A 26452-nucleotide genomic window follows, 5' to 3' on the forward strand; every position below is an offset into this window, starting at 1 on the left:
ATCTTGCAGAATTTAAATATGGGTGTAGATTGGATGTCCTGATAGATAAGAAAAAAGAGCATTTGCTTTTAAAGTATTTCTAGTTAGTAATAAAATGAGGATGCTTGACATCATTTGACTTCTGCATTATTCATGTAATAGGTGAGCAAATAATGAGGACAATAATATTATTTATTAATAGTGATATCATTTTGGCAATATGGGAAGAAGTTATGTGTTAACTTTGGGAAATAATAAGAAAAATAATGCCTGCCTTTTTCTTGTTTGTTTGCTTTCAATGGCAGCTAACGTACTGGAAGAAGACTCAATGGAGCAGGACATAGAGAGCCCTGTCACTATTCATCAGCCAAAGTTACCCAAACAAGCTAGAGAGGATCTGCCAAAAAATCTAAACAAAGAATGTGCCAAGAGAAAAATCCAGAGGTATGTTAGGAAAGATGGAAAATGCAACGTCCACCACGGGAATGTCAGAGAGACCTACCGTTACTTGACAGACATCTTCACTACTTTAGTTGATCTGAAGTGGAGGTTCAACTTGTTGATTTTTGTCATGGTTTACACAGTGACCTGGCTCTTCTTTGGAATGATCTGGTGGCTAATTGCCTACATGCGAGGAGATATGGATCATATAGGGGACAGCACGTGGACTCCATGCGTCAGCAACCTCAATGGGTTTGTCTCAGCCTTTTTATTCTCAATCGAGACAGAAACTACCATTGGGTATGGTTACCGGGTCATCACAGACAAGTGTCCCGAGGGAATTGTTCTTCTTTTAATTCAGTCTGTTTTAGGTTCTATCGTCAACGCTTTCATGGTTGGCTGTATGTTTGTGAAAATATCCCAACCCAAGAAGAGGGCAGAAACCTTGGTTTTTTCTACAAATGCAGTTATTTCCATGCGGGACGGAAAGCTATGTCTGATGTTTCGAGTAGGAGACCTTAGGAATTCACACATTGTAGAGGCATCAATACGAGCCAAGTTGATCAAATCCAAACAGACAAAGGAGGGGGAATTTATACCGCTCAACCAGACAGATATCAACGTAGGTTATTACACAGGGGATGATCGTCTCTTTTTGGTTTCACCACTGATCATCAGCCATGAAATTAACCAGCAGAGTCCTTTCTGGGAGATTTCCAAAGCCCAGTTGCCCAAAGAGGAGCTAGAAATTGTTGTAATCCTAGAAGGAATGGTGGAGGCAACAGGTAACATTTCTTATACTTTGTGTAAAGTAAATGCTTTAATATTAGAAAGGAAAATCAGTGGTTTTGCTTCAGTTTAAAGGAATAATTTCAATAGTTGATACATTTGCAAAAGGCATCAGTTATCTGGTTAGCTTCAAAATTAAAAGCGTGCCCAGTTTAATTGTCTGTTCCATCTTGCCTAATGAAATTAGTGTTGTTTCTGCTCTGTTTGGAAAATGGGATAGTTTTTCTCATTTTCTAAATTTTTTACAGCATGTCACACAGTTATTTGTCATTCTATTGCAGGAGCCACTCAACTACTAGGACCCTGTGGGATAAAATGTTTTAGAAAAAAAAAATATCAATTCAAAACTCTGTTTATGATTAACATGGAAGTACCATAGTTCCTGCTGCTTCCAATCACCCATGGGTAGCTGCAAAATAACTGCTTGCCACATTAAACTCCAAGCCTGTTTGGATCCAGTAAGAAATGATGATGTGTTTAGTTTTCTCTTTTTTACTTCACTGTTTACCTGCTTTTGTTTTAACTTGGAACTTGGAACTTGTTTCACTTTAGTTCATAAAAATCTATCAGATTTTGTATTTCACTTATCTCTCCTACACACTGCAAAAGTGTACAGAACACTTAATGCAAGTATATATAAATAAGGCACAAACGTCACCAAAGTCTTGTAGAGAGGTTGTTTGGTCATTAACTATAATTATACAGCAGAACATCAATAGCAGTCTATACAGAGAAAATGCCGCTTGGAATTCACAGTAAATGGCTAGCAGTGTTTCTTCTTTGCATTAAAACTAGAATAGTAGGAGGATGTTTTGTCTAAAAATGATGCACCTACTTCAGTCAGAGCGCTGGTATACTTAGCTTAGGAGAGATGTTTTTCCTGCTAATGACAGCATCAAATTCTGAACTGAATAAACATAAACAATACAAGGAAATGGTGATTAGAAAATGAAGAAAGGATGTGCTCAGGTAGAAGAAAATAGCAAGCAGAGAAATAGAACAACCAGATTTTCCATTTTCCCTACTACTGTAAAAGCTAGAAGAGTTTGAGGATGCAGATTACACTTCTCTGACACAAGTACAACCTTTCTAACCCTGACTCATGTTTTGCAACTGGAGCCAGGAAATAAAGAGCAATCTCTTACCAGAACATGTGTGTGTGTTTCACACATCTATTATGTGGTGTCAGAAAAAAATTGCATTTGTCACCATGTAATAAATGTGTGAGACAAAAATGAAGAAAAATATAAGTCAAGGGAACTTGGCAGAGAGTCTGAAGAGGTAAATGCACGGCTTCCACATTTTCCAGAAAGTTGATGGCAACGAAGAGGAATCAAGGAAATGAAATGTTTAGTGTTTCTGATACGTGCAGTGAGTATAGAGGTTTCAAACATGTGTCACCTTTGGATGAGAAGATGAAGAAATTGCTGTTTGTTAGTTGAAAACATTCTGAAATTTCTGAACTGCAGCTAGATGAACTTGACATCCAAAAGAACAGTGGGTTGTTTTGGTTTTTGGTTTTTTTTTTTCAGATGTATTGAATACTATGTTTTCAAGGAAAAAAAAAAAAAAAAAAAAAAAAAAAAAGGGGTGGGGAGGAAAAAGATTGGCAAGTAATAGTAACATTTGAGGGCTACTCAGAAAGTAACACCTCCCATTTTATTATGATGCTCCACAAAACCACAGGTGGATGCAGGTGGAATGGCAGCAGAGACTGAATTTTCCAGTCAATATCCCATTAAATTTTGTAGCCATGTGATTGACAAAATGGCATCTGACATAGAAATTCATATGAAGCAAAGGCATGCCATTTAATTCCTCCATGTGGGAAAAATGGCACCCACTGACATTCACTGACACTTTCTGAACACTTCCACACAGTGGAAGTGAGTACAGTGAGGAGTGGTGCAGGGTGGTGCATTTCACCAATGGCGACAATGGGTCACGTCCAGCGCAGATTTTTCAAGTGTGACATGCAGGCTCTTGTTTATCACTGGCAAAAACACATAGCTAGTGGTGATGGCTGTGTTGAAAAATAGTGGTTTGTAGCTGAGAATATGCTCTATCAAATAGGGCAATTGTGCTCCTTGTAACAGCTGTTGTTTCCATGGAAATAGTTAGGAGGCATTACTTTCAGAGCAATCTATGTAAATAGCATCTCACTGAAAAAATGTAAAAGATCAGCACACAGTATACTTTGTATGTATACTTCTGCAGTACATCAAATGTAGCTTTGTTGTCTTAAAGCCTTCAAGCTTCTCACTATTTAACCTTCCAATCCCTACTTCTTCTTGATCTTAGTACACTTACACAGCCTTCTGTTCTCTCCTTTGCTGCTCTATTGACATATTGATCCTACCTTCTACTCAGTCATTATCATCTTCCACCAGTGAGGGTGTTTGGGCTGACAAGGTAATGTTAAAATTCTAGAATAATTCTGAAATAAGTTCATAGTTAATAGAAAGACTGGATGTAACTATTTGCAAACCTGCTGAAGCTGCCCAGGATAAAGGTGTAACCCTGCCACATATTCAGCTGCTCCATTTCATTCTGTTGGGGCCATCTCTTTAGCATGCAGCTGTATGAGATATGAGGGGAGGGCATCATATAATATCACTTAACTGCATCATCAGGAATAGTAATGTCATAATTACTAGTACAGTTTCTGTTTGTGTGGTAGTCCACATGCACTGGATTACTTCTGCTGAAGATGCAACCAAACCAACATTCTACCATCACTAGACATTTTCCTTTTTTTTTTTTTTCTCAACAGATTTTTTTTAATTTACATTCTTGCAAATACTGAAAGAAAATTTAGGCCATCATATATTCACTTTTCCTTCTTACATCAAATGTAGAGTGAGAGCAGCAAGAGAAGCTGCTCACTGCAGAAATCTCCAGCACACTACTGTTTGTACCTTCCAGTACTGCTCGAAGACATAGGATAGAAAAATACTGGCAATGAAGCTAAGAAACTGTGTCCTTAGCTATAGCAGCATCATCACTGAGTATCACTTTGCATGCATCAAACACAGATGGACAGCATTATCTTCTGTGCATCAGAAAAAGTCACTCCAAATTCTGACCACATGAGAAAAATCCTTTCTAAATTTTCAGAGCTTCTCTACTCTTACATTTATCCTTTTTATGAGAGGTAATATGGTACAAACTGCTAAGTATGAACATTTGCTATTATTTTTATCAATTATTGCTATTATTCTGTTTAAAGTTTTATTGAGAAAATATCACCTTATATAATAGTTTCCACCCTATGGGATTCAAGATCTCAGCTACTTCTAGTATGAAATATAACTGCTTATGTAGCATCATGTAAACTTTGCACTGTGTTAGGAATAGAAATGAAGAATAACACATCTTTTGAAAGGAAATGAAAATTTTTAACCAAATCAAAATTTAGGAGAAACATCAAATCAAGGACACTCAAATTCCCCTTGGAAACATCACCATACTTTCTGAGATACAGAATGGAGTAGATATGTCTGCCAAGGCAGATATTGAAATGTCAGCCAAGAAAATATCACTACACCTTTACTATTGACATTAATTCTACCATAAGGGTTATTTTGAGGGCAGAAGATTCATAAAGGCACTTCCAACAAAATACAATGTCAATCTGACTTCTTCATATTATATCAGCAAGAACTGAAAATAACACTGATCCTTTATATTTGTTATTGATCCTTTCAATATGCAGTTTTCCTTATTTCTTTACTCAACAATCCTTCTGTGTTCAAAGGATAACACTCTCACAAAGGTTCACTCCTATGGCCTTTCTAATACCAACACACGTCTCTCAAGCACCCAAAAAAGAAATGGTGTTTCTGAACTTGTTCTGTAGTGCTCACAGCAGATATGTTACTGCAACACCTACCACTAGAGTTGGTGACTCAGCTGAAGATGCAGTATCTCACACTTCTCATTTTGGTGGACCATGCTGCCACTCCTCAAGGTGAAGTGAGATCAGCTTTGCACAGCCCTACCCTGTGAAGTACGTCAGGCCATTATGAAGCAAATGACAATCCTTCAGGATTGGGGGGGGCAAAAGTCCAACCAAACATCACCCTATCTAAAGGACATATCCATTACTTCCAGCTTTTACAGCCACTGTTCTGCTTCCCATTTTGCTAAAGGCAGGTGAGAGTGCAAGGAAGATGCAAGAATCAATAAAACTCAGCAATAACAAAAATAACCTCCATCTTTAGTACTTTTGTATCTTTTAGTTTCAGAATACAGCAGTGGCATTGAAACTACAGGATTCCAGCATCCCTTCCCTCCCTATGGGAGAGCTGCAACACTATATGCAAATCTACTAACGGAAAAGAACAAGACCAATGCACCAATCTCAATCCCTCAGCATTTGAAATCTGGCATTGAAAATACTTGGTTTATATTAAAGTGCCATTGCTTTTTTTTTTTTTTTTTTTTTTTTTTTTTTTTTTTTTTTTTTCTGGAGATCAATTAAGATATTTGTTAGACTATGCAGTTTTACTGCAGTGGAATTTGAGTAAATAATTTTGTCCTTTGGTCTATGAAAAACAGAACACAGAGGCTCACAGATCCTGAACCCTGTCTCCCTTAAACAGTATGCACAAAAGTTTGGATCTGAATAATTTATATATTTCTCTCAAATTTAAAGAAAAACCAAGGGACCTGGTCTAGTGGGAGGTGTCTCTGCCTATTGCATGGGAGTTGGAACTAAAGGATCTTCAAGGTTCCTTCTAACATAAATAGTCCTATGATTCTGTGATTCTATGAAATCTACAATTAACATATTTTATGTCAAGTTAACAGCTACTTTCCTACAATAGACTTGACAATTTTAACCCTTTTTCTCCAAGTGAAGTCTGTTTTTGATGTGGAGGTGAAGTGGGAAAGTGAAATATATGAGATGAGAGAGAAACCAGGAGGGGACAGAAAAATTCAGAGGAATTTTCAAAAAAGGAGAGAGAGAAAGAGGAGTGTCCCAAACAGCCCATAGCTTTGATGTTAATGTGGTTTCTGAATTGTAAACAGTGGGGTTTAAAACTCTCATCTAAAGTTGCATTAAATTACAAAATAATAATAATAATAATAACTTTTTTCATCTCAGGAAAGTATTATAAAGGATTTCAATGTACTTTAGCCAGAAAGACCATCAAACCTGATGAAGTTGTGTCCAGCCAGCAGGGTGCACTAGATGACACTCTGGGAATTCCCTCTGCCTAAAAATAAAACATGAAACACTATCGAAGAAAAAGAAGAAAGAAAACAAAAGATCAGCATATTTATAACTGTCAAGAAAATAAGCTACAAAGCTAGGCATAGAACTTCAGGCTTTTATGGATAATTTTACCAATAAACTTCTGATGGGGTGCATTTATAATTCTGACACACGGGCTGCTTGAGAGCAGTATTTGCAGAATGGCTCATCATAAACAAACACGCTGTGGAAAATGTGTGTAGAAAACAATAAAATGTTCACACTGATGGTTATTTATATAGTAAACGATGCTATTGATTAGACAAACATTGTATAAAACTGTTCCCACTCTTCACTACAGCCCCTTTGATTGACTGATTTATTGCCTTTTTGGTTTCACTCTACTGAATTGAAAATTTACCCCTTATCCTTGCCCAATCCTAACAAATACGTCCTTTTGATATGAATGTTAGCAGTTCCAACCTTTCAAAACATCTCAGCAGACCTTGTTCTCTCTCTGTCTCTCCAAATAAGCCTTGCTCGGGTTACAGTTTTGCACCAGATTTTTTTATTGCTCTTCAAAGAAGAGATGTTTATACTCTCAAATTACTTCTTAAGGGGATGTAGATGAAAGGCAGAAAAGGAATCAGGATTTCTCACACCCAAGTCTTTCTGCAAGGCAACTGGTTAGAGTAGATTAGATTGTTGTGCTCCAGGATGTGACAAACATACATTGACTGACATGCAATTTAAACAGGTTTAAGAATAAATGGCTTATATTTACACTGCATGATCACCATTTCAGGAATGGTCAGAACACAACAGCTTTTCAGCCTTTAGGCTGTATTTTTTTCTTTCTATTTTGGCATCATTTGTTTGTGAGGTGTTAGGCTTAGACATCTAAGTTCATCTGCACCTCTACCCATTTCCCTAGCATTTGCAAGAAATCTCTTTCACTTATGTTCCTTAATCACATTTACTTTTTTTTAAAATTCCACCAGTATTTTTCATTATTATTAATTTTAATGCAGAAAGTTAGGGCTATTAGCAGAAGGTATTGCAGTCATGAGCTGGAGCTCTAAATGTCAGCATAGAAATCCACTCCAATTTCATCACAAAGTTTCTTATCAGGAAGCTTTCCTGAAGGAAAATATAAGACTTAAATGGAGCAGTTACAGTTTCACAGTAAGAGTCAAAACAACATGCAAAATGGGAAGAAGTCAGGGAACAGAGTTCATTAGAACAAAACAGAAATTTGGAGCGAGTGCATATATCGATTTCAGGGATGGAAAAGGAATCACACGTTTTCTCTAACAGATTTGTTCTCTGAATTATGATAGTATACAAACGTTTTACACAGTTTGATAACTGCCTATTATCTTTCTTTTATATCTTTCTTACCAATTCATTGCTCAGTTCGTCACAACAGCAGCTGCTCCCTTACCCCTAAACCTTTAGATACTCAGATTCAAGCAGTAAGTCAGATGCTAACAAGTAAGCTCCCTAAAAGGCAGTTTCAGACCCTGCTATATTGAGTTAATAAATAAATCCTTGTCACAAATCAGGTATTATTAAAAAAAAAACTTCATTGAACATGAATCAAACTTTCACAAGAGCTTCATTTTGTACATTGTACTCTTGCAAACTGTGTTAGGGCACAGGAAAGGGGCACTTCCAATGCAGTGACTGCTCTCATAGACCTCCACTGTCAGCATTGTTCCTTTCCTAGGACAGTATCTAGCAGAAATAGACACACACTTTTTTTTCTGCACTCACTATTCCTTCTTAATCATGGCCCTGCATACACTATCCTTTGCAGCAATTATGATCTCCATGGCCAAAGGAATCATAGGATCACAAAGCTGTGGTGTAACACTGGCCATGTTGCTGCATCTCTAGCAGAAGGGCAATTAACAATGACACTTCCAGCAAATCTTCAAGCAACACTGTATTTCAACGTTTCAACAGAAAAGCAAGGAATGTGCAAAGGCATCTAGATGTGGAGTTCTCAGTACAGGAGAGATATGGACCTGTTGAAGTGCATCTGAAGGAGGGACACAAAAATGATCTAAGAGATTAAACATCTCTCCTATGGGGACAGGCTGAGAGAACTGGGGCTGTTCAGCCTGGAGAAGAGAAGGCTCCAGTGAGATCCAAAAATAGTCTTTCTGTATCTAAAGGGTGTCTATGAGAATGAAAGGGACAGACTTTTTAGGAGGGACTGTTGGGATAGGACAAAGGGAAATAGTTTCAAACTAAAAGAGGGAAGATTTAGATTTTATATATAAAGAAGTTTTTTAGAATAAGAGTGGTGAGGCACTGGCACTGGTTGTCCAGAGAGGCAGTGGATGCCCCATCCCTGGAGACACTCAAAGTCAGGCTGGATGGGGTTCTCAGCAACCTGATGGAGCTGTAGGCATCCCTGTTCATAGCAGAGGAGTTGGACCAGACAGCCTTTAAGAGTCCCTTCCAAGTCATACAATTCTATGATTCTATGAATTCTATGGAGTTCTTGGGTCTTCAGGCTAAGATCAGACCCTAATGCATGTGCATAACTCAGGGGACTAAGCATGCATGTGATGAACTGCACTGTACTGTGTTTGATGTCCCCTATGTGCACACAGTCTTGACCAGAAAGATCTCTACTTGCTAAACGAAGTGGAAGATGTTAGACAAAGTGCACAGCAGCCATTTTATTTGAGTCAAAGAATTCCCAGAGCAGAATTAGCTAACTGAACACCTCCCATGCTTCCAAAGTGGAGACATCATTTCTGAACACTCCTAAGAATTGTTTCAGAACTATGAAGAGCCTTCCGCATTTCTGAGCACATTTAAAGATAATGGCTATTAATTTGTGCTTATTTGGATTGTCCATTTGGGCTTGGAATGATGTAAATGAGGAGCCAGCATGGAAGCAGGTGATTTGGAAAAGAAAAAGTGTAACTATCATTTCTGATTTTTGAGTTTTACTTTTGATCATCTGAGGTAGTTATCAACTGGAAAACAAAGGCTGTTGAGCACCATGATGAAATCCTGGGCACACGCTGATTTGAATCAGGGCAGTATCTCAACCCTGAAACTTTTTCTGGAATGAACTGATTCTTTCATGTTGATCACCTTGTTCTCTTGTGTTTGATCTCCAGATATGGAGCATATTTAAGTAGCCTGTAGTTCAAAACCTTGGGATGTATTTTGGCAAAGTCTGTGTTTTGCCTATACCTCTAAAAGATCTTTTCGCTTTTCCCTTTGGTGCCTATTTATTCCTGGCTGTATAATGTTATTTTCTCCTCTTCAGTCTCACTGAATTATAGCAAAGGATAAATGTGTTACATTACATCTCTTGACAACAGCAAGATCTCTCCAAATTTGTAGATGTTTATATCAATTCCTGATGAACATGAGCCAATTGGTTATTCATCTTCAACAGAAAGTTTACACAAAATTGAATAGAGTAGTAACTGCAAAGCCCTAAAAGACTGATGAACAAGCAGGGCTGATTTTGAAAAAAAAAAAAGAAAAACATTTCTTCCTTTGACAACATGTATGACTGCCAGGCAACCCATGTTCACCTTTCTTGTACTCCTCTCCTGCCCTCTCCAGACCTACTGCATTGCTAAAAGAGATGGAAAAAGAGAAAATGTGGTTGTGGTTACACTTGCTTATACATTCTTGCCATTCCCAAGAGAATTACAGGAAAAAAAATTCAAAAAGCTTCTCAAGATTTCTGTTCTTCTGGGTTTGGACAATTTTCATTCTTTGGTATTTCTGTGGATTGGAATACTTTCGTTTAAAAATATGGGATTCTAATAAAAATAGAATTATTGGAGATATTCCATTCTAACAACTCATTCCAATAAAGAAACTTGATTTAAGAAACATTCAAAACATGAAAATACATTAAACATCAGAGATTTATTTTTTAAAAAGTTTCCAGTGGTTATCAGAAACATCTTTAAGATTTCTGAGAGACAATAAAAATTTAGTTAATGACAATATTTAGAGGGAATGTTTGGATCAGCTCCACTGATGAGAAATAAATAGTGGGAAGGGTAAAACATGCTCCAGGGGATTTCCTGTCCTGCAAATGATGCCAGGCTGTAGCTTTCCAATCTCTTCCTAGCAGTTCACTGCTACAAAGCCAGGAACTGTACAAATAGGTTCCCAAGACAGAATTGATTAGCACTATATCTCACGTATTGGGTACTAGAGGAGGGCAGGTGTCATGCAGTTATGACAGTGTGAATGCAGCCCCCTGTCGTAGCAAGGGAAGGGAGCACTGAAGCCATGTCATCTACTTCAGGATTGCTCACAGCAATGGTCTAATTAACTCAAGGGAGGCAAAGATCCAGGGATTTGGCACTGAATTTATACCTGCTAATAAAAAGAGCTGGAAAAGGCCAGCACATCCTTGATATCACCAAAGTTATGACAAGTATAAAAGAGAAAAAAAGACACATGAGGAAGGAAGCTGTCAAACACATCTGCCTACCTGAGCTCTCAGGTGCAGGTTTCCCCAGGAGGTGAATGGGCTCAGGTTCACACATACAGTGAATGTTGCTGACCGTACTAAATTCACTGGAGTAAAATGAATAAAAGTCTCTGTAGATACAGTGCTAAGCAATTTATTAAACTATAGCTTTTAGCACAGACTGTTAGAAGGGTGAATGGCACACATCGAAATAAGTCCTTATGACAAACAAGGCCCACTGCTTACTGGGTTGTGGTAGTGAAAGTATATACATCAGCCTGAGGAAAGCAATTGGACTCCTCTGTTTACCACTTGGGACGATATCTCTGGTGTTCTTTGTCCTGTTCAAGATGCCCCAGTACAAGAAAGACTTGGACTTACTGAAGCAAGTTCAGAACAGGGCCACTAAGATGGCAGGGGGCCTGAGTACAGAATATAGAGTCGTAGAATCATTGAGGTTGGAAAAGACTTCTAAGATCATTTAGTCCAACTGTTGACCCATCACTACCATGTCCACTAACCATGTCCTTAACTACCACATTTCCATATTTCTTGACAACCTCCAGAGTTGGTGAATCCACCACTTCCCTGGGAAGCCTGTGCCAGTGCCTCACCACTCTTTCTGAGAAGAAATGTTTCCAAATATCCAACCTGAACCTACTCCAGCACAACTTAAGGCCGTTCCCTCTTGTCCTATCGCTAGTTACACAGGAGAAGAAGCTGGCAGCCATGTTGCTGCAGCCTCCTTTCAGGTTGCTGCAAAGGGCAATAAGGTCTCCCGAGAGCCTCCTCTTCTCCAGATTGAACAACAATTCCAATTTCCTCATCAGGTCCACATAAGGCTTGTGTTCCAGACCACTCACAGCTTTGCTGTCCACATGCTCCAGGGCCTCAATATCTTTCTTGTCCTGAGGGGTCCAAAACTGCACACGTACTTGAGATGCAGCTTCACCCATGTCGAGCAGGGGAACAATCACCTCCCTGCTCCCACTGGCTGAGCTATTTCTTATACAAACCAGGATGCCATTGGCCTTCTTGGCAACTTGGGCTCACTGCTGGCTCTTGTTCAGGCCAGTACCAACCAGCACCCCCAGATCCTTTTCCTCCAGGGGAATCTTACCACTATCTGAACAGACCTAATAAAAGGTTAAAGAAAGCATAGAGACAGGCATGATTCAGAGGTCCAGGATGATGGGACAAGAATTAATGGGTACATGATCAGACATCAGGAAAAGCCTTTTTTACCATATGGCTGATCATACCTTGAGGCAGGGTCCCAGGAGGATAGAACTGCCATTCCTGCTGGTGCCCATAACCTGACTGAATAAGCCCTGAGCAATGTGAGCTATTTCGCTACACATTAAGCAGTATGTAGGACTGATTGACTCTACAGATGTCTTCCAGTCTAAATTATTCACTGCTTGTTGCACTCAAAGTCTGCTTCTACTAGCATGTGATAGGAGTGAAGAATTAGATTGCTTTGAAAAGTGATTAGCCCAGCTAAAGAATTGCTCTCCCATGTCACCATTTAAGAATTGTGTTTTACGTACCTGAAAACTGGGTAAGGACTATGAGTCCATTGCTTTGGTCAAGCAGCCAGTCAGTCAATGCAACCAAGCTTTGCTCCAGGAGGTTTGCTATAAGAGAACATCTCAAAATTGTGAGGCAGCACTTCATCAGACAACTAATCTTTGGAGAATGGTCCAAAGGTTGCACTAAATCAGTGTTCGTTATTTTTTTCTGGATTTTTTTCATTCCCCTTGCCAGAGTCTTCTTCATCTTTCAGCCTCTATAAACTGTGAGAGAGATGAGTATTGAACCTTGCTTCAGTTCTCTGATTCTCTCTCCCTTGGACAGTCTTTGTATTATTCAAATGGGATACAAGAGATCTACCAATCTACAGTTGTTATTGTTATTATCATCATCACTGTTATCATCACAGCAGATAGCCTTGTATCTAGCAACAGTGTCAAGTGGTTTAAGATTTATCTTTGGGTGAGCCCTAAGGCACATCAGGGTTGACAACTTTTATTCCACCTTTCTGACTGATGCAGACAAATGCAAACTGAAGAGACAGGAGCTTACCATTAAAGGAGAAAAATCAATCTGACTATGGCAGAGCTGCCAGGCACTACCATAGCAAAAAAGATTTAAGACTCAGCCAGTCCAATTAAACTGCACTGGCACTATTTTTTAACTAGACATAAGGTTCACTGATGGATAAGAAGTATTAACTTACTACACTTAGATCACCACAATGGAAAGGTCCCCCTGTTCCTTTCATTTCTTTTTCAGTTTCTTTTTCCATTAGTCCTTTAATTACAGTGGGAGCTCTTCTTTCTTTCTTTTTTCTAGTAAGTACAATAATAGTTTTTAACTATCAATATGTTTATAATAGATGCTGTGAAAAAGTGTAGATGAGTTCAAAGCCAAAGGTTCCGAGTCAGTTACAGACTTCTGTCTGGTCAAAAATCCTTGAGCACACTACCTGTGTCTATGCAGCTGTGAAGTGAATGAGGTTTAGTTTTGGCAGTCTGAGGAAAATATCTTTTTCCTACTACAGATCAAGAGCAGGATCTCTTGGGAAGGCAAAAGCCAACATCTGTCTTTGCATCACAGCAGTCTTGCACTTCACCAGCATCTAATTAATCACATTCAGTGCTTTTCAGGTGACATTTGTGGATCTGGCCTATGATGAGCACTCTTACTGCAGCAACTCAAGCTTTTCCACACCTTTCCACAGCGTATTCCTTTTAGAGATAAAAGCTATAAGTAGTATGAGAGTTGTGTGTAAAGACCAATGCAAAATATTCATTTGCAGCACTTCCATCATAATTTGCAGTGTGAAGAAGGACAGGAAGTAGGGCCAGCAACAACAGGCATCATCCTTTGGGAAGACATCAGAGAAGCAGATGTGGAAAGATTACAAGTCCACCGTTCACAAATGGCCTACTCCACCTCTTTACCTGAAGAACAACAACTGGTCCAAATTTTACAGTGAAATTGTTGGCATTTCTTTCTTTCTGTAGCAAAGAATCATGAGGCAAAGGTCTAACTCATTTCAAAAACAAAATAGATCCAGTAGTAGTTTTCCAACTTGCAAATGAATTAGGAAAAGTCCAAAGAAAATTCCATGTTTATGTTCCAGGACTACAATGGTACTCAAACTCCACTTTAAGACTCTCACTGCAGGGGCTAAACATAGATGCAATAGAGTTTTAAAGTCCTGTTAAATTAGTAAAAATCCAGAGACAGAAGAACACACAAAATGAATCTTAACCTTACCACATTTACACTCTTTTATGCTTGAAGGAGATATAAAATGGTACAAGAGAATTCAAAAGCCATCAGTGATAGAAATCCAGTGCAGAAATACCCCTTACTAATATGTATCAAATATTTATTATACAAGTTTTGAGCCTGTTTCACCAAGTTCATGGAGTAGGTCCCAGTCTCTGGTGGCCTTGGAATTAGGACCCCAAAGGAATAAATTGAGCTGTGCAATGCCTGTCAGTTCTCTGATGGCCTCAAAGAAGAATCAATTAATAGACTAATTAAAAGACAAATGAAAGATTTAAAGCAGATAAATGTTTATAATCTAGATTAAGTGCCCATATGGGAAATTTGGTTTATTAGAAGGGGACATTACGACACTCGAGAATACTACATACCTATGGGAGAAATGGTGTTTTCAGACAGGATATCTTCCCCACAGGCACACTGCACTGAAACAATCCTGCAGTCACTCTGTTCTCCAGAGTCACTTTTCTTTCTGCATATGTGTGGAACAAGCTGTTCTACAAAGACAGCCTGAACAAATCTTGAATATTTTATCATACAAACTGTTCACAGTAAATACAAACACTACTACATGTGAAAACACTTGGTCCATGAAAGTACACCTTACCCTATCTCTCTTATGTACCCAACTACCTCCTACCAAGCTTTCCATCTGCCATACACAGTTCAGTACATGATCTGTTGAAAAAAAAAAAAAAAAGAAAAGAGCCAAAATCTCATCAGATATTGCTGGTCCATTAAAAATACATGCTAATGATTTCATTTAAATTATAACAGAACTAGAACAGAGAGCTAGAGATTCTTATAAACATACACAGCTCTCAAGGCTGATCCTCTTTATGGCAGCCAAGACCGAGATCAGATCCCTCCTAAGACTTTTCTTTACACTAGGTAAGTATTTTATCAAGTAGATCAGAAGAACATTGATAAAGAATAAAACCAAACCACCTCCAGGAGTTTCTATGGAACCTTTTTTTCCTGATAAAGCCCTGCTCAGGAGGTTCCTTGGTCACAAAAACTTGTTTATGATATAAGGCCTTGACATTGTTGTTTTAGCATTGCCTTGTTCCTCATCTGCTCTTTTTTTTTTTATCTTTTTTTTTGTTTGTTTATTTTTTGTTAAGGATCCAACAAGCCAAACAATATGTACATTTCAAAATAGTCCTCTGGTTAACAGTGTGTTCCCAACAGCCCAATCTGTGATGCTGAAATGACAGCAGACAAGTTTTTCTGATGACTGTAAAGCAACCAAAATAAAATACATGGAGAAAAAAAAAAAAAAAAAAAAAAAGAAAGAAAGAAAGAAAGAAAGAAAAAAAAGCAATAAATAATCACAATCATTTACATCCATAAACCCATACAGCATCTTCCGTCTGAGCACTGCAGAGTGGAAAGTGTGCACTATAGTCTCCTGTTCCCATATTCTTCTGGCTTTATGCAATGCAACATTGTGACATAGAAAAAACCATATGGAGGTCACACAAAATGTCCACATGTATCATTTGGGGGATACCTTTCAATAAGGAAAATCTCAAGTGATGCAATATCAGCAGCATCTAGATGTGAGCAAGTATAGGCTAGCTGCACTGCTGGAAGAGGATTTGTGTGACTGAGAAAGACTGCTGTGTGGTTGATGATGAATTACAGGAAAGTGGCTCTTGGCACTTGACAGGCACTTAAGCATCAGTTAGAAGTGATGTCTTTAACTTTCTATGGCAAAGCCACATCTTATCCACTATTACAGGTAAAGTGTATGTATAGAAAACAGGTGGTTGAAAATATAAAATATTTAAGTTAAGTATCAAGATCCAACCCCGAGGATGAGAAAGCTGCTCAACTAAATTGGCTCCTAGTACATGCTGTTCCTTCTGCTGTCTCAGCAGTTATTTATGTCAAGCCTACCTCAGAGCCCACAAACTTTGGGATAATAAAGACAGATCAAAAATTCACATCTCAAAACCAAATAAATAAATACCCAGTGCTCTTTAAGCCACATAAGAACTACTGCTCAGAATGTTTGATCGATGCAAAGGAGACTGTTCAGTGCATTAATGTCAAAAGACACCCAGCTCAGAGAGTTTCCTTGACATGCTGCACTTACTCAAAGATTGATGACTTGGAACCTGAGAGGAAAGAGCTTAGGTATTGAGCAAGGCCAGATATAGCAGTATCGGTATGAAAATAAAGGCTCAAATTGTCAAGCTTTCTAGTTCTGATTTGCCTCTCAGTAGTTTATTCAATAGAACTTCACTGTCCTCAGCCCAGACCCATGGTAGCACAGTGTGTTTCTCCCCAGGCAATTGTGAGAATATGAGGACAACAAGAAATGTGTGCTGCTCCACACGGGGTGTGGAGGCATCACACATTTGGACCCCACAGAGGATCAGGCAGTCCCAAGGCTGCTGGAGTCTTCTCCTGACTGTACACTGGTAGGGTATCACTCTACTGCACAAATATCTGCTCAGCCCTCACACAGGGTTTTCTTTGCAGTTCAGTATGGCCACTTCTAACATGGACTCTGGGGATGTCAGGCAGACATCCCCATTTTATCACCCATCCCACTCCAGAGCCAGCAGGGAAAGGAGTGTATACAGAGGAGTCTGGTTGTAGTGCTGTCATCTGCTAAGCATGACTTGAATCAGCTTCTCAGGGTGTCTCTCAGAGCCATAGGTGACTGTGTAATCCTGAGGATGCTTCATTTTAAACCACTGAACAAGAAACATCCTCATTTCCCTGAGAAAGCCTGCACCAGGTTGTCACTGGACACTCCAGACAGATATCTTTCAGGTAAAAACAGTACGTGGGAATACAAGAAAAACTGTTCAGAGCAGAAGCTGTGGAGCAAGATAAACAGCAACAGTACAGTGCATACCAGAAGGAAAAGACAATTTTAATATAATCAAATATTTAATTTAAGGATGGATGTAACTTACTTAAGTGGGCAAAATATGTAACACACCTGTATGCTGTTTAACAACAGGAAAAGAAAATAGCATTGAGCACCAGTGGGTGCGCTGGCAGAAGATTAGTATTTAGTATATAACTGATGCTGTGAAAGTAAACATTGTAGGTTAATGCATAAACCCTTATTAGCATTTACAATAAGTTTCAGTACATTATCATGTGGCATAATGTCATTACCATTAAATGCTTTAGCATCACACAACAGTTGAATAATGAACCATGCTGATACAAGGACGATATTCCAAGTTAGTGGTGGTAATGTGCAGCAACAGCATTTTCAATATATTCCTTGTAATTACAGTAATCTCATTCTAGAAAAAGTTGTAAAAGTAAATCTGTGCTGGGGTAGTAAACTTCTGTACTCCACACTGTAAAAGCTTCAGCTTTCACTATCATGAGTCTGGAGGCTTGGTGCTAAAGGGACCCTGTAAGTATTTGTAATCTGACAAGGAGAAAAACAAAATTTTCTTGAGGGATTTTTAAAAAACACTGAGTTTATAAGAGTGCAAGAAATAGCAGGGACATTCCTGGGCAGAGGCTACTCAAATGTATGTGATCACTGAAATCCCAAGCAAAGCGAAAAATGTGTAGCAAGGTCTTCTAGCTCATTTGTGGATAGAGAAAAGTGGAGGAATTCATGCAAATCAAAACATACTCGCTAAAGCAGAACGTCTTGTGGGCTCAGAGGCTGAGCTGTAACCATTCAGGCTACAGATCAGGGTCAGTGAGCTTCTCCACTGCAAACTCAGAGGGAAGAAAGTAGCTGCACTCCAAAATGTGGTGTAAAGCATCGAGAGCAAAGAGCATTTCATGTTAATTTTCTATCAGCTTCAAATTGTTCAAGTTTCTCCTCTAAGGAGGAGAATCAAAAGTTTTATTGTGGAAAAGGTTTGTTTGCGACACACACACACACGAAAAAACAAAAAGGTTCAGAATGATATTGTTTTGAGCTGCTATGCTATGAACTGCTACTCAAAAGGCACCTGTTTGTATTTTAAATGCGGAAACTCCCAATATGAACGACAGAATCATAGAATGGCTTAGGTTGGAAGGAACCTTAAAATGTGAGAACACCTTGAGTTTACTGAAGTCAACAGAAGGATTCACATGGCTTTGAGTGAAGACTAACCACACCATTACAAGGGCTTATTTCATTTGCATAATCACTACGCTGAGATTTTATTGCATCCAGAACACAAGGTATTACCCTAAATCTATCTCAAATGCCATATTGATTAGCTCTTCAGTGCAAGTTTTCTACTTCCAGCCCTCTTTCTCCAGCTCAGTGTAACTGAATGCAAGACCAAGGGGTGGAAAAGGTACCATCTGAACAGATGGGAAAGCAGATCCTTAGCATTACAGACATGCAGACACCAGTATGATCTGAATGAAAGAGCAACTCCTTCTCACTGTATTCTCTGCATCTTTGTCTCTACATCTGAAAATGGGAGCACACAGTTCCTCTAGACTACAGCTGTACTATGGAGTAACAAGTTAGACTCATTTTTGAAGCTATTTGTATGGATGTGAACAATTACAGAGAAGGCACATCAAAAGAGAATCAAGCCCTGCATCTAATGTTGATAATGCACTTAATAGTAACATCCCTACTTTCCTGGAAGAGAACATTAAACCTGTTCAAAATACAGTAATTTTTTTTCCAAATTATAGTATTTCTTACCTCCTACATCATATCTACCTTAATCATCTGACTCCCACATAACTGGCTCAACTTCAATGACAGTCTCCTCTACTTGTTTGAAAGTCATGTTATTTCCACTGCCATCAAAAAGGCATGATTTTCAAGTGAAGTTATTAACTTACCAATACAAGGAACATTGTGTAGGTTCTACTAAAGTAGGAATGGAAAAGAGATTCTCCCCTTCTAACAGAGGGTCGGATTTTCCTAGAGAGGAGTAGCCTTCATTTATTAGGTTTTGTCTGTCTCCAAGGAAGAGAAGCCTGTGTCCCTTTGTCATCCCAGTGATCTACTCCTGATAACAGCAGAAAGAAACAGGATTCCTCTGAGGGTGAAGAACAGAAAAATACTACATCATTTTAATCAGATTGCTTTCATCTGAAGACCTGTAACCTAAACATTAAAGGACAATGGGCAGCGTACAAACCCAGCTTTCTCCCGGAGGTTCCATAACGCCAATCCATCAGCCTGTATGCAAACCAGAGTACAAGTGAACCTGATTTGTCAGAGCTAAGAGCAATTTGATCTGACTCACGTGCTTGATTCCCACCCAGCTACCAAGCTTTTCATACAGGACACAGTAAAATTATTCTGGAATAATCCCTGAGAAAATGTAAGTGAAAAATCTCTTCTGTTCTGGCCTACAGCTTTTCACCTCAAGCTTTGTATCTGCGCTGACAGCATCATGGACTTTAATCAACTTTACTGAGCTGTAACTAGTTTTATACCCACTCCCACATTTAAGAACAGACTTTGTTGAAAGACACCAATTTATTAATTTTGTGACGGTGAGTTGAACTGAGAGCTGCGAAATTAATCTCAAACCAGTTATGTGTTTTGTGAGAGCTTCAGCTTCTTTTCCACACAGCTCTCTCAGCAGCCATCAAATCACCACAAGTGTTCATTTGCTGAATCCAACCTCCCTCAAGTTTCACTTCATTACCTGTCCATTCCCCCAGATCTTTCATCTCCACTCAGTACCTCTGAAATCAGCAGGAGGAGTGGATGGAGGGATGTTTCAGCCACTGCAATATGAAAGGTTTATGAAAATTGTGTTAGCAGCACCTACACTATTAATGAACAAAATCCTCCTGGCTCAGTCTTAAAACCTGCATTGTTTCAAAACCTGTCAGATCCCTTTAAAAAAAATTACAGCCTTCGTTCAGCTCAAGATTACACTTGACACTGTGTCAGTTTGACATGCAGGCATCTGTCATTCCCTGACAAGGAGAGAAATAGAAAATAATAGACAACAGGAAAACTGAAGTTTTCTTATCTTCCTCCACTGTCCTCCCTTACGACAGATTCACCTCACAGGGCACAGATTCACATCCATCTCGGGTTCACCCAAGCTGAATACCTCAAAATGCTGAATCATACAACTGTGCTATTCTGTCATCCAGATTTCGTAGTGCTGTCTCCCTTCACACAAGTCTTTTCTGACTGCTCTGGCAAGCGAAAGTCCTTTCATAAGTAATGCTTTTCCCAGGAAGAAGTGTTCCTTGTCGATCTCATTACTCTCTACCCAGGGAGTTCGTTTTTGTCCCATTCTCAGACAGATCCCTGTTGTTTCAGTGCCTGATGATTTTATGCAACACCACTGGAATGTATCAGAAGTGGTTATTCCCATCCCTGCATCAAGGGAAACATGTCAGATGCCATGGCTGCTATTCTGCATTTGCATTAAAAAGACAAGGTCAAAAATGTTTGCCTTGCTCTTCAAATGAAAACTACTGAGTTTTAGGAACATATTCAATCATCTCTGCAGTCTATTCCCCGTTCTCTTGCTTTTGTTAAAACAGAAAATTTCCACTTCAACTATTCTTATTGTAGAAGGAAGTAGTCCACAGTTACTCTGTTCTCAAGCAATGTGAGTGTCTTGAAAATAAGCACATTTTTATTCTTGCTGTACAGATCAAATGACAGGTCCCATGCTTCTGTGCAGGGAAATGGACTTCCCAGAGGCAAGCACAGGCAAGCCTGGAGGTACTATTCTCTCCTCACAAAAGAAACAGCAGGATGTTTAACAGAAAGGGACAGTGCACAAATTGGTTTCTCTGTGGCGTATTCTGCTGTCTGCATGACAAACACAAAATGAAAGACTCACCTGATGTCCCTGTAGTTACACTTACTGAGCACACATAGTACACACACAAGGCCTAGGCAGGCGTACCAGTTGATGTGCAGATAGCATTTGTGCAACATACATCACCATTGGAGGATTCACAGTCATTTTAGAGGACACAATACTATTCCTGCTCATCATTAGCTTCAGGTTGGTTGTTGCCTCAGATAAATGTGTGTGGGTATAGGCTTAATGGAGCATGTCCTATCCTCATGCTGCATTTACCTGTAATGGAGGAGAACCAACAGTGGTGCTTTAGGCCTGTTCATATCTCTGGCTTTGGACTAGTTTCACTGAGTTCATTCAAGCTAGACTTGATCTTTGTAGGTCACATTCAAGCAAACTCCTCTCCTCTCCTCTCCTCTCCTCTCCTCTCCTCTCCTCTCCTCTCCTCTCCTCTCCTCTCCTCTCCTCTCCTCTCCTCTCCTCTCCTCTCCTCTCCTCTCCTCTCCTCTCCTCTCCTCTCCTCTCCTCTCCTCTCCTCTCCTCTCCTCTCCTCTCCTCTCTTATGACTCCCAGAACTATATAAAAATAAAGTTGCAGTAAGTTTTAAGCATGGCTTAATGATGGCACCAAGTTGTAACAGTAACCAAGTTGATTGCCTATTTGCTGTTGTTACTTTTTGTATATGCCCTGCTCAGGTTGCTTTAGTGTGAACTTGTGTTCTATGAGAACAGTGAGGCAAACAGAGCAGCTTTGTGTATACAATCAGCCCCCGCTTCAGCATCTCTCCCTGAGCTGGAGTCAGACTGACTTAAGAGAGAAGATTAAAACTGTCCTGCTAAGGTTGTTACTGCTCCCTGCCAGCCTCCTCTTTCTGACAAACATTGTCTCAGCCAGGGCTGTTTTAATGAACACCATCTCTCCTGCACCCAGTGGTTTACCTGAATCATTACAAAACCTTCCAAAAATCATGGGTTGAATCACGTAAGCACAGAGTTATTAAGTGGGTGCATTCCTGGATGTGATGTTCAACACACAGCACTAACCTTTAGACTCCACGCAGTGGTTGTGAAGGTGCTACCCCTGATCAACATAACTTCCCAGATCACAGAGCTTAACCCCGTACAGCATGCATCAAGCACTGACAGGTGCCAGAGTGCCAAGTGGGTATTTGCTGTTTTGTGAGCACAGCTAAGAGAAAGAGGGAAAGAGTTGCAAGGAATCATTTATCTGTTGCGATTTTTCCTGCCTTCTTCCAAATATGCAGTCAAAGATGGCATGGATACACATTTAATATACATTGGTTAGAGAAGTAGCAGCATGGCAATATACAGCTTGGAGGCTTTCAGCACTCGTGCAGTCCTGGAATTATCTGCTCTATCAGTAGCCTCGAAAATGTTTTTTCTCTCTCAGCCTGTATACAGTCCCAAGGCAGTAGTCACTCCAAATTGGGTATATGATTACCTCTCTTGCCCCACTTCTTCCCCAGAAGCATTTGTTCCAAATGTACCAGGGCTCAAGGACGATTTCTTAGGGCTGACCCATACTGTCCATCAGTTCCTTGGAACAGGGGAAAAACTCTAGTGACAGGAGAAGATTTCTGTAGTGCTCTTTCTCACCACTGAAGCAGTACAATGCAGAATTAACATGTTGAAGGATCTAGTCCATTAACTTTTAAAATTAGCTACCAAGGGAGATGGAAACAGTTGTGAGAAAACAAGACATTTAAAGCTTCTTGCAAATCCAAACTACCCTCCTCTAAATCATCATACCTCAGTAGCTATATTTGTAACTTTATCTCTTAAATATGATAATGTAAAAAGGCTGCAAAGTGAATTTTTCTGTGCAGATGCCATCTTAATCTTCATCTTTCTCCTGTTAGCAACAGAGCTGCAAGCTACAGCATTATTCAGCACTTGCGCAAAATCAGGGCTCTGATTATGCTCCTTCTTTTGAGATGCTGTTGTTAGTGCTCACAGCAATTTAGTTCAAGATACAACAATAACCTAAACAGCAGGCCAGCCTGATCTGGCATGAATGTGGCACCATACATAATAGAAATCTGTTGTCATACTGTTGCTAGCTATTGCAAAAGTTCATGAAGCAGAATTATATCTTTTCGTGGCACTAAGGGACATGGTTTAGTGACAGGAGTCACTAAGTCAGGTTGATGGTTGGACTTGATGGCCTTGAAGATCTATTCCAACCTAGATGATTCCAGGATTCTATGATACTTGCAACTCAGGTCATGACATTCTCATTATCTTGGGATGATTTCATTTGAATGAACTTTTTTGTTGTCCTTGCCTATGTATTGTGACAGGTTGATTCACAAATATTCCTGGTATTCAGCAGTCACATGAAAAACTGGATAACGTTCCCAAAGATCAGGGATCCTGAAGCACAGTGCCATTCCTATGGAGACCATTGAAATCATCTTCCATCTGGACTTGAATACACTTCATTCCAAAAGCCAAAATGCAGCAAGAAGTTACTTTTGGTTCTTGTGAAGCTTAGAACAGACCTTCACCTTAGATTAGAAACCTGTAGAAATGGGACCACTGATAAGCACAGAGGCACATTTTACAGCTAGAGCTGTCAGTTCACTAGGGGATTTCATCATATTCCTCTTTTTCATTATCAGTTGGGAACATGTACAAGATGTTAATCAGCTTCTTCTTCCCTCACAGACACACATCAGTACACAAACAACCTGGCCAAGCTCACAAAGGGATTTGTTAAATGAAAACTTTCAATCTTAATCAAATTTTGAGGAATGCTCCATGAATTATAGGGCCTGAAATCCAGTCATGGAAGCAGCAAATGTTTAGCTGTGCTTCTATCCCTATACTGGCCTTTGAGAGTATCACAGTTTTTTTTTCATGCCTGGTGAAATCAGAGCAACAATGTGTAAAGGCACGGTTCCAAATTATTTCAATTTTTCAATGGTTATAGGAACATTTACAAGATGGTTGGACCGCATACTGCTAACAGCTATCATTTACTCAGGGACTTTCTTGCAGCCAATCGTGTAATACTACCCAATAAACTGTGCAGAAAAGGAATTATGAGTTGTGCTACAGCATTTCCACAAATTAGAAATGAAGTGAAACTTTCCACACTACAAATGTTTTTATGGAGGGGCAGCGAGTGTGGGAAGAGGGAGGAAATGCCATTAAACTTTTCTAAATGTGTTGAACACACACACTTCCATGACATGACGGCACAATGGCATTTCACTCACTGTCAACTGATTTAATCCCATCATAACAGATTTCAATGTTCTGGGGTGGCTTGTTGTGACTTCTCACTATATGATTTAAATAGCCTGATCTATACACCAATTCCTAGTTATTATCTTGTAACAATGTTTTAACTCTCCCAGTGCCTCTCTGATGTCTGTTGTCTTCTCACTGCTCGCAGTTAAATTCTCCTCTCCTCCCCTCATACAACAAAAGTAATCTTCATTTGATGATAATCAACCTATCTCATTAAGCATTTCCAAGGGTTTCCATGGCTCACACATCAAGAAATTGTTATTCTGAGTGTATGAGAACTGCAAAATCAGTATCTCTATGCATCTCTGCACATCTGTATGTGTGAGTGCTTGAGTGTCATAGCCTCATGTTACCATAGCACCTGCCAGCAAAATCTCCATAATTCTGGTGACAGTCAATATGTTTTAAAACATAATTAAAAGAATGAGAGAATTCCAGTGCCAAAAAAAAAAAAAAAAAAAAAAAAAAAAAAAAAAAAGGAAAAGGCTGAGGAACCAGAATTATGACTCCAGAATTCACATTCTTTGCCTGGATGCATCTCATCAGGCTTCTGTATCCAAAACAATCACCTCCCCAGTTTTACCATCTATACCCTTCTCTGCTTAAAGCAAAGGGAAAAAAATGGTATTAGAAAAGATTCTGAGCTCTGTTGAGAATCTGAAAATGAGCAGAAGTTTGCTTTGTGCTGAAATAACTGGATCAGAAAAAGAATGCTGTTCCAGAACAGCTCTTCATGAAAACTGCATTGGTTCTTCAGCCAAAAAAACCCTCCTGGTTCACATCAAAGGACAGCAGATACCCTGCATGTCCCCACATGGCTGTCAAAATGTATGTATTCTCACTACAGTCGTATTTCTTCACTATGTGCCTTCCTGGAGGTATTGGAGCAAGTCACCGCTCTCTGCCTCAGTTTCCTCATTTGCAAAAAAAAGAAATACTTTTTCCCTTCCTTTGAGACTTTCAGATAAAAGATAAACAGAAATAATATCCAAATGCTACTACTTACTACTATTTTTGAGCCTCAGCAATTCATTACCTGCTGAGCTTCTAGGTTGGAATGCAAATTGACTGGCATCTTTCATTCTTCACTTGTCTTATTGTATTTGCATTGGCCTGCATTTTCAGTAAAATCACAGTTTTTTAAAATCAAAAATGTGATTTAAAAATTGACAGGAAACACAGGCAGCAAATCATCCTGGTTGTACCAAGCAAATAGCATCTAATGCTCTAAGCATATACACGCATAGCTTGTGCCTGTTCTAAGTGACTTCTTCAGGAAATATTTGGGTTTGGGCTTTTTGGGGTTCTGCCTAAGCTGACTTCATATTTAACAGTCAGGAGCTTAGCCTGAGGGGGTGATGAGCACCCCCCCCACATCAAGGTTCAGATCCACAATGGTACTCAGAAGAGAGGCAAGAGAAAGGAGTCAAGGAAGGACTAGTAAAGTACCACTCATCCCAGGAGCAGGGCTTTGCTTCTTTTCTCTCTTTTAAAAAATAAAGCTCTGCCTGGAGTATGAAATGAAGACACTTGCACTGTACTTCATTAGACATCCAGGAAAAATGTTCATCATAGAACAAGGGGAGAGAAGGACATGGCATAGGTCTGGTTAGACCCAGCATTCCTTCTATGCTTTCTTGAACTCCCTAACACATATCCCTTTTTCTAGCCTGCTTTATCTTCAAACTCTTGCATTTTCCTCCCAGGTTTTGTGATATACGTATACATTTTTTAAAGGAAGCACAAGTGACTTTAAAGTCATCCCTGTGCTCTCCTAGTACCCAAATCTGGTTCACTGCAAGTGTGAAGGAGAGAAGGGGTCAGTAAGTTTTCGAAAGGACTGTGCCAATTGCTATTTCTCTTTTCCATCCCGGAGGCTAAGTACCTAAGATTGCTTAGGTACTCAGTAGGAGCCCAGGGCTGATGGCTCACAAACAAGCATCTGCTTTGTTGCTTGGGACTTAGAAAGGATCCCATGAATGTCTGTAACTGGAGATGTGAGTCACGTCCGCATTCTGGAACATCATTACCTTGGTGGAAGCTGTTCCTGATTTGAACTGCTTCTGACTGAGACTGGAATCTGGCTTTGTGTTTTTCACTTGCTGCAGCATGCATTTTTTAAAACTTCATGTTAAACACTCATACGAGACATCAGAGTGGAGCTCTTTAGCCAGCAATGCCCAGACTACATTTTTTCTCCCTTTTGCCTCTGAAACTAAGAGCTTGTTCTAGCTTATTTTTTGAGTGACATTATCAGAGTGAAGGA

General features: G+C 39.4%; 1 protein-coding gene across 1 annotated transcript in view; it reads left to right on the plus strand.

Annotated features, from left to right (window-relative positions):
- Positions 1 to 292: 292 nt before the first annotated feature.
- The window catches only part of KCNJ6 (potassium inwardly rectifying channel subfamily J member 6), a gene marked incomplete at its 3' end in the record, with an annotated part of 37969 nt that continues 11809 nt past the window's right edge, over positions 293 to 26452 (plus strand). Inside the window, exon 1 of the mRNA XM_079538131.1 lies at positions 293 to 1205. Coding sequence (XP_079394257.1) covers positions 308 to 1205 — 898 coding nt within the window. The 5' untranslated portion in view covers positions 293 to 307. The remainder of the gene's footprint in view (positions 1206 to 26452) is intronic.

Source organism: Tetrao urogallus, assembly GCF_951394365.1.
Source record: "Tetrao urogallus genome assembly, chromosome: 1".
NCBI lineage: Eukaryota > Metazoa > Chordata > Aves > Galliformes > Phasianidae > Tetrao > Tetrao urogallus.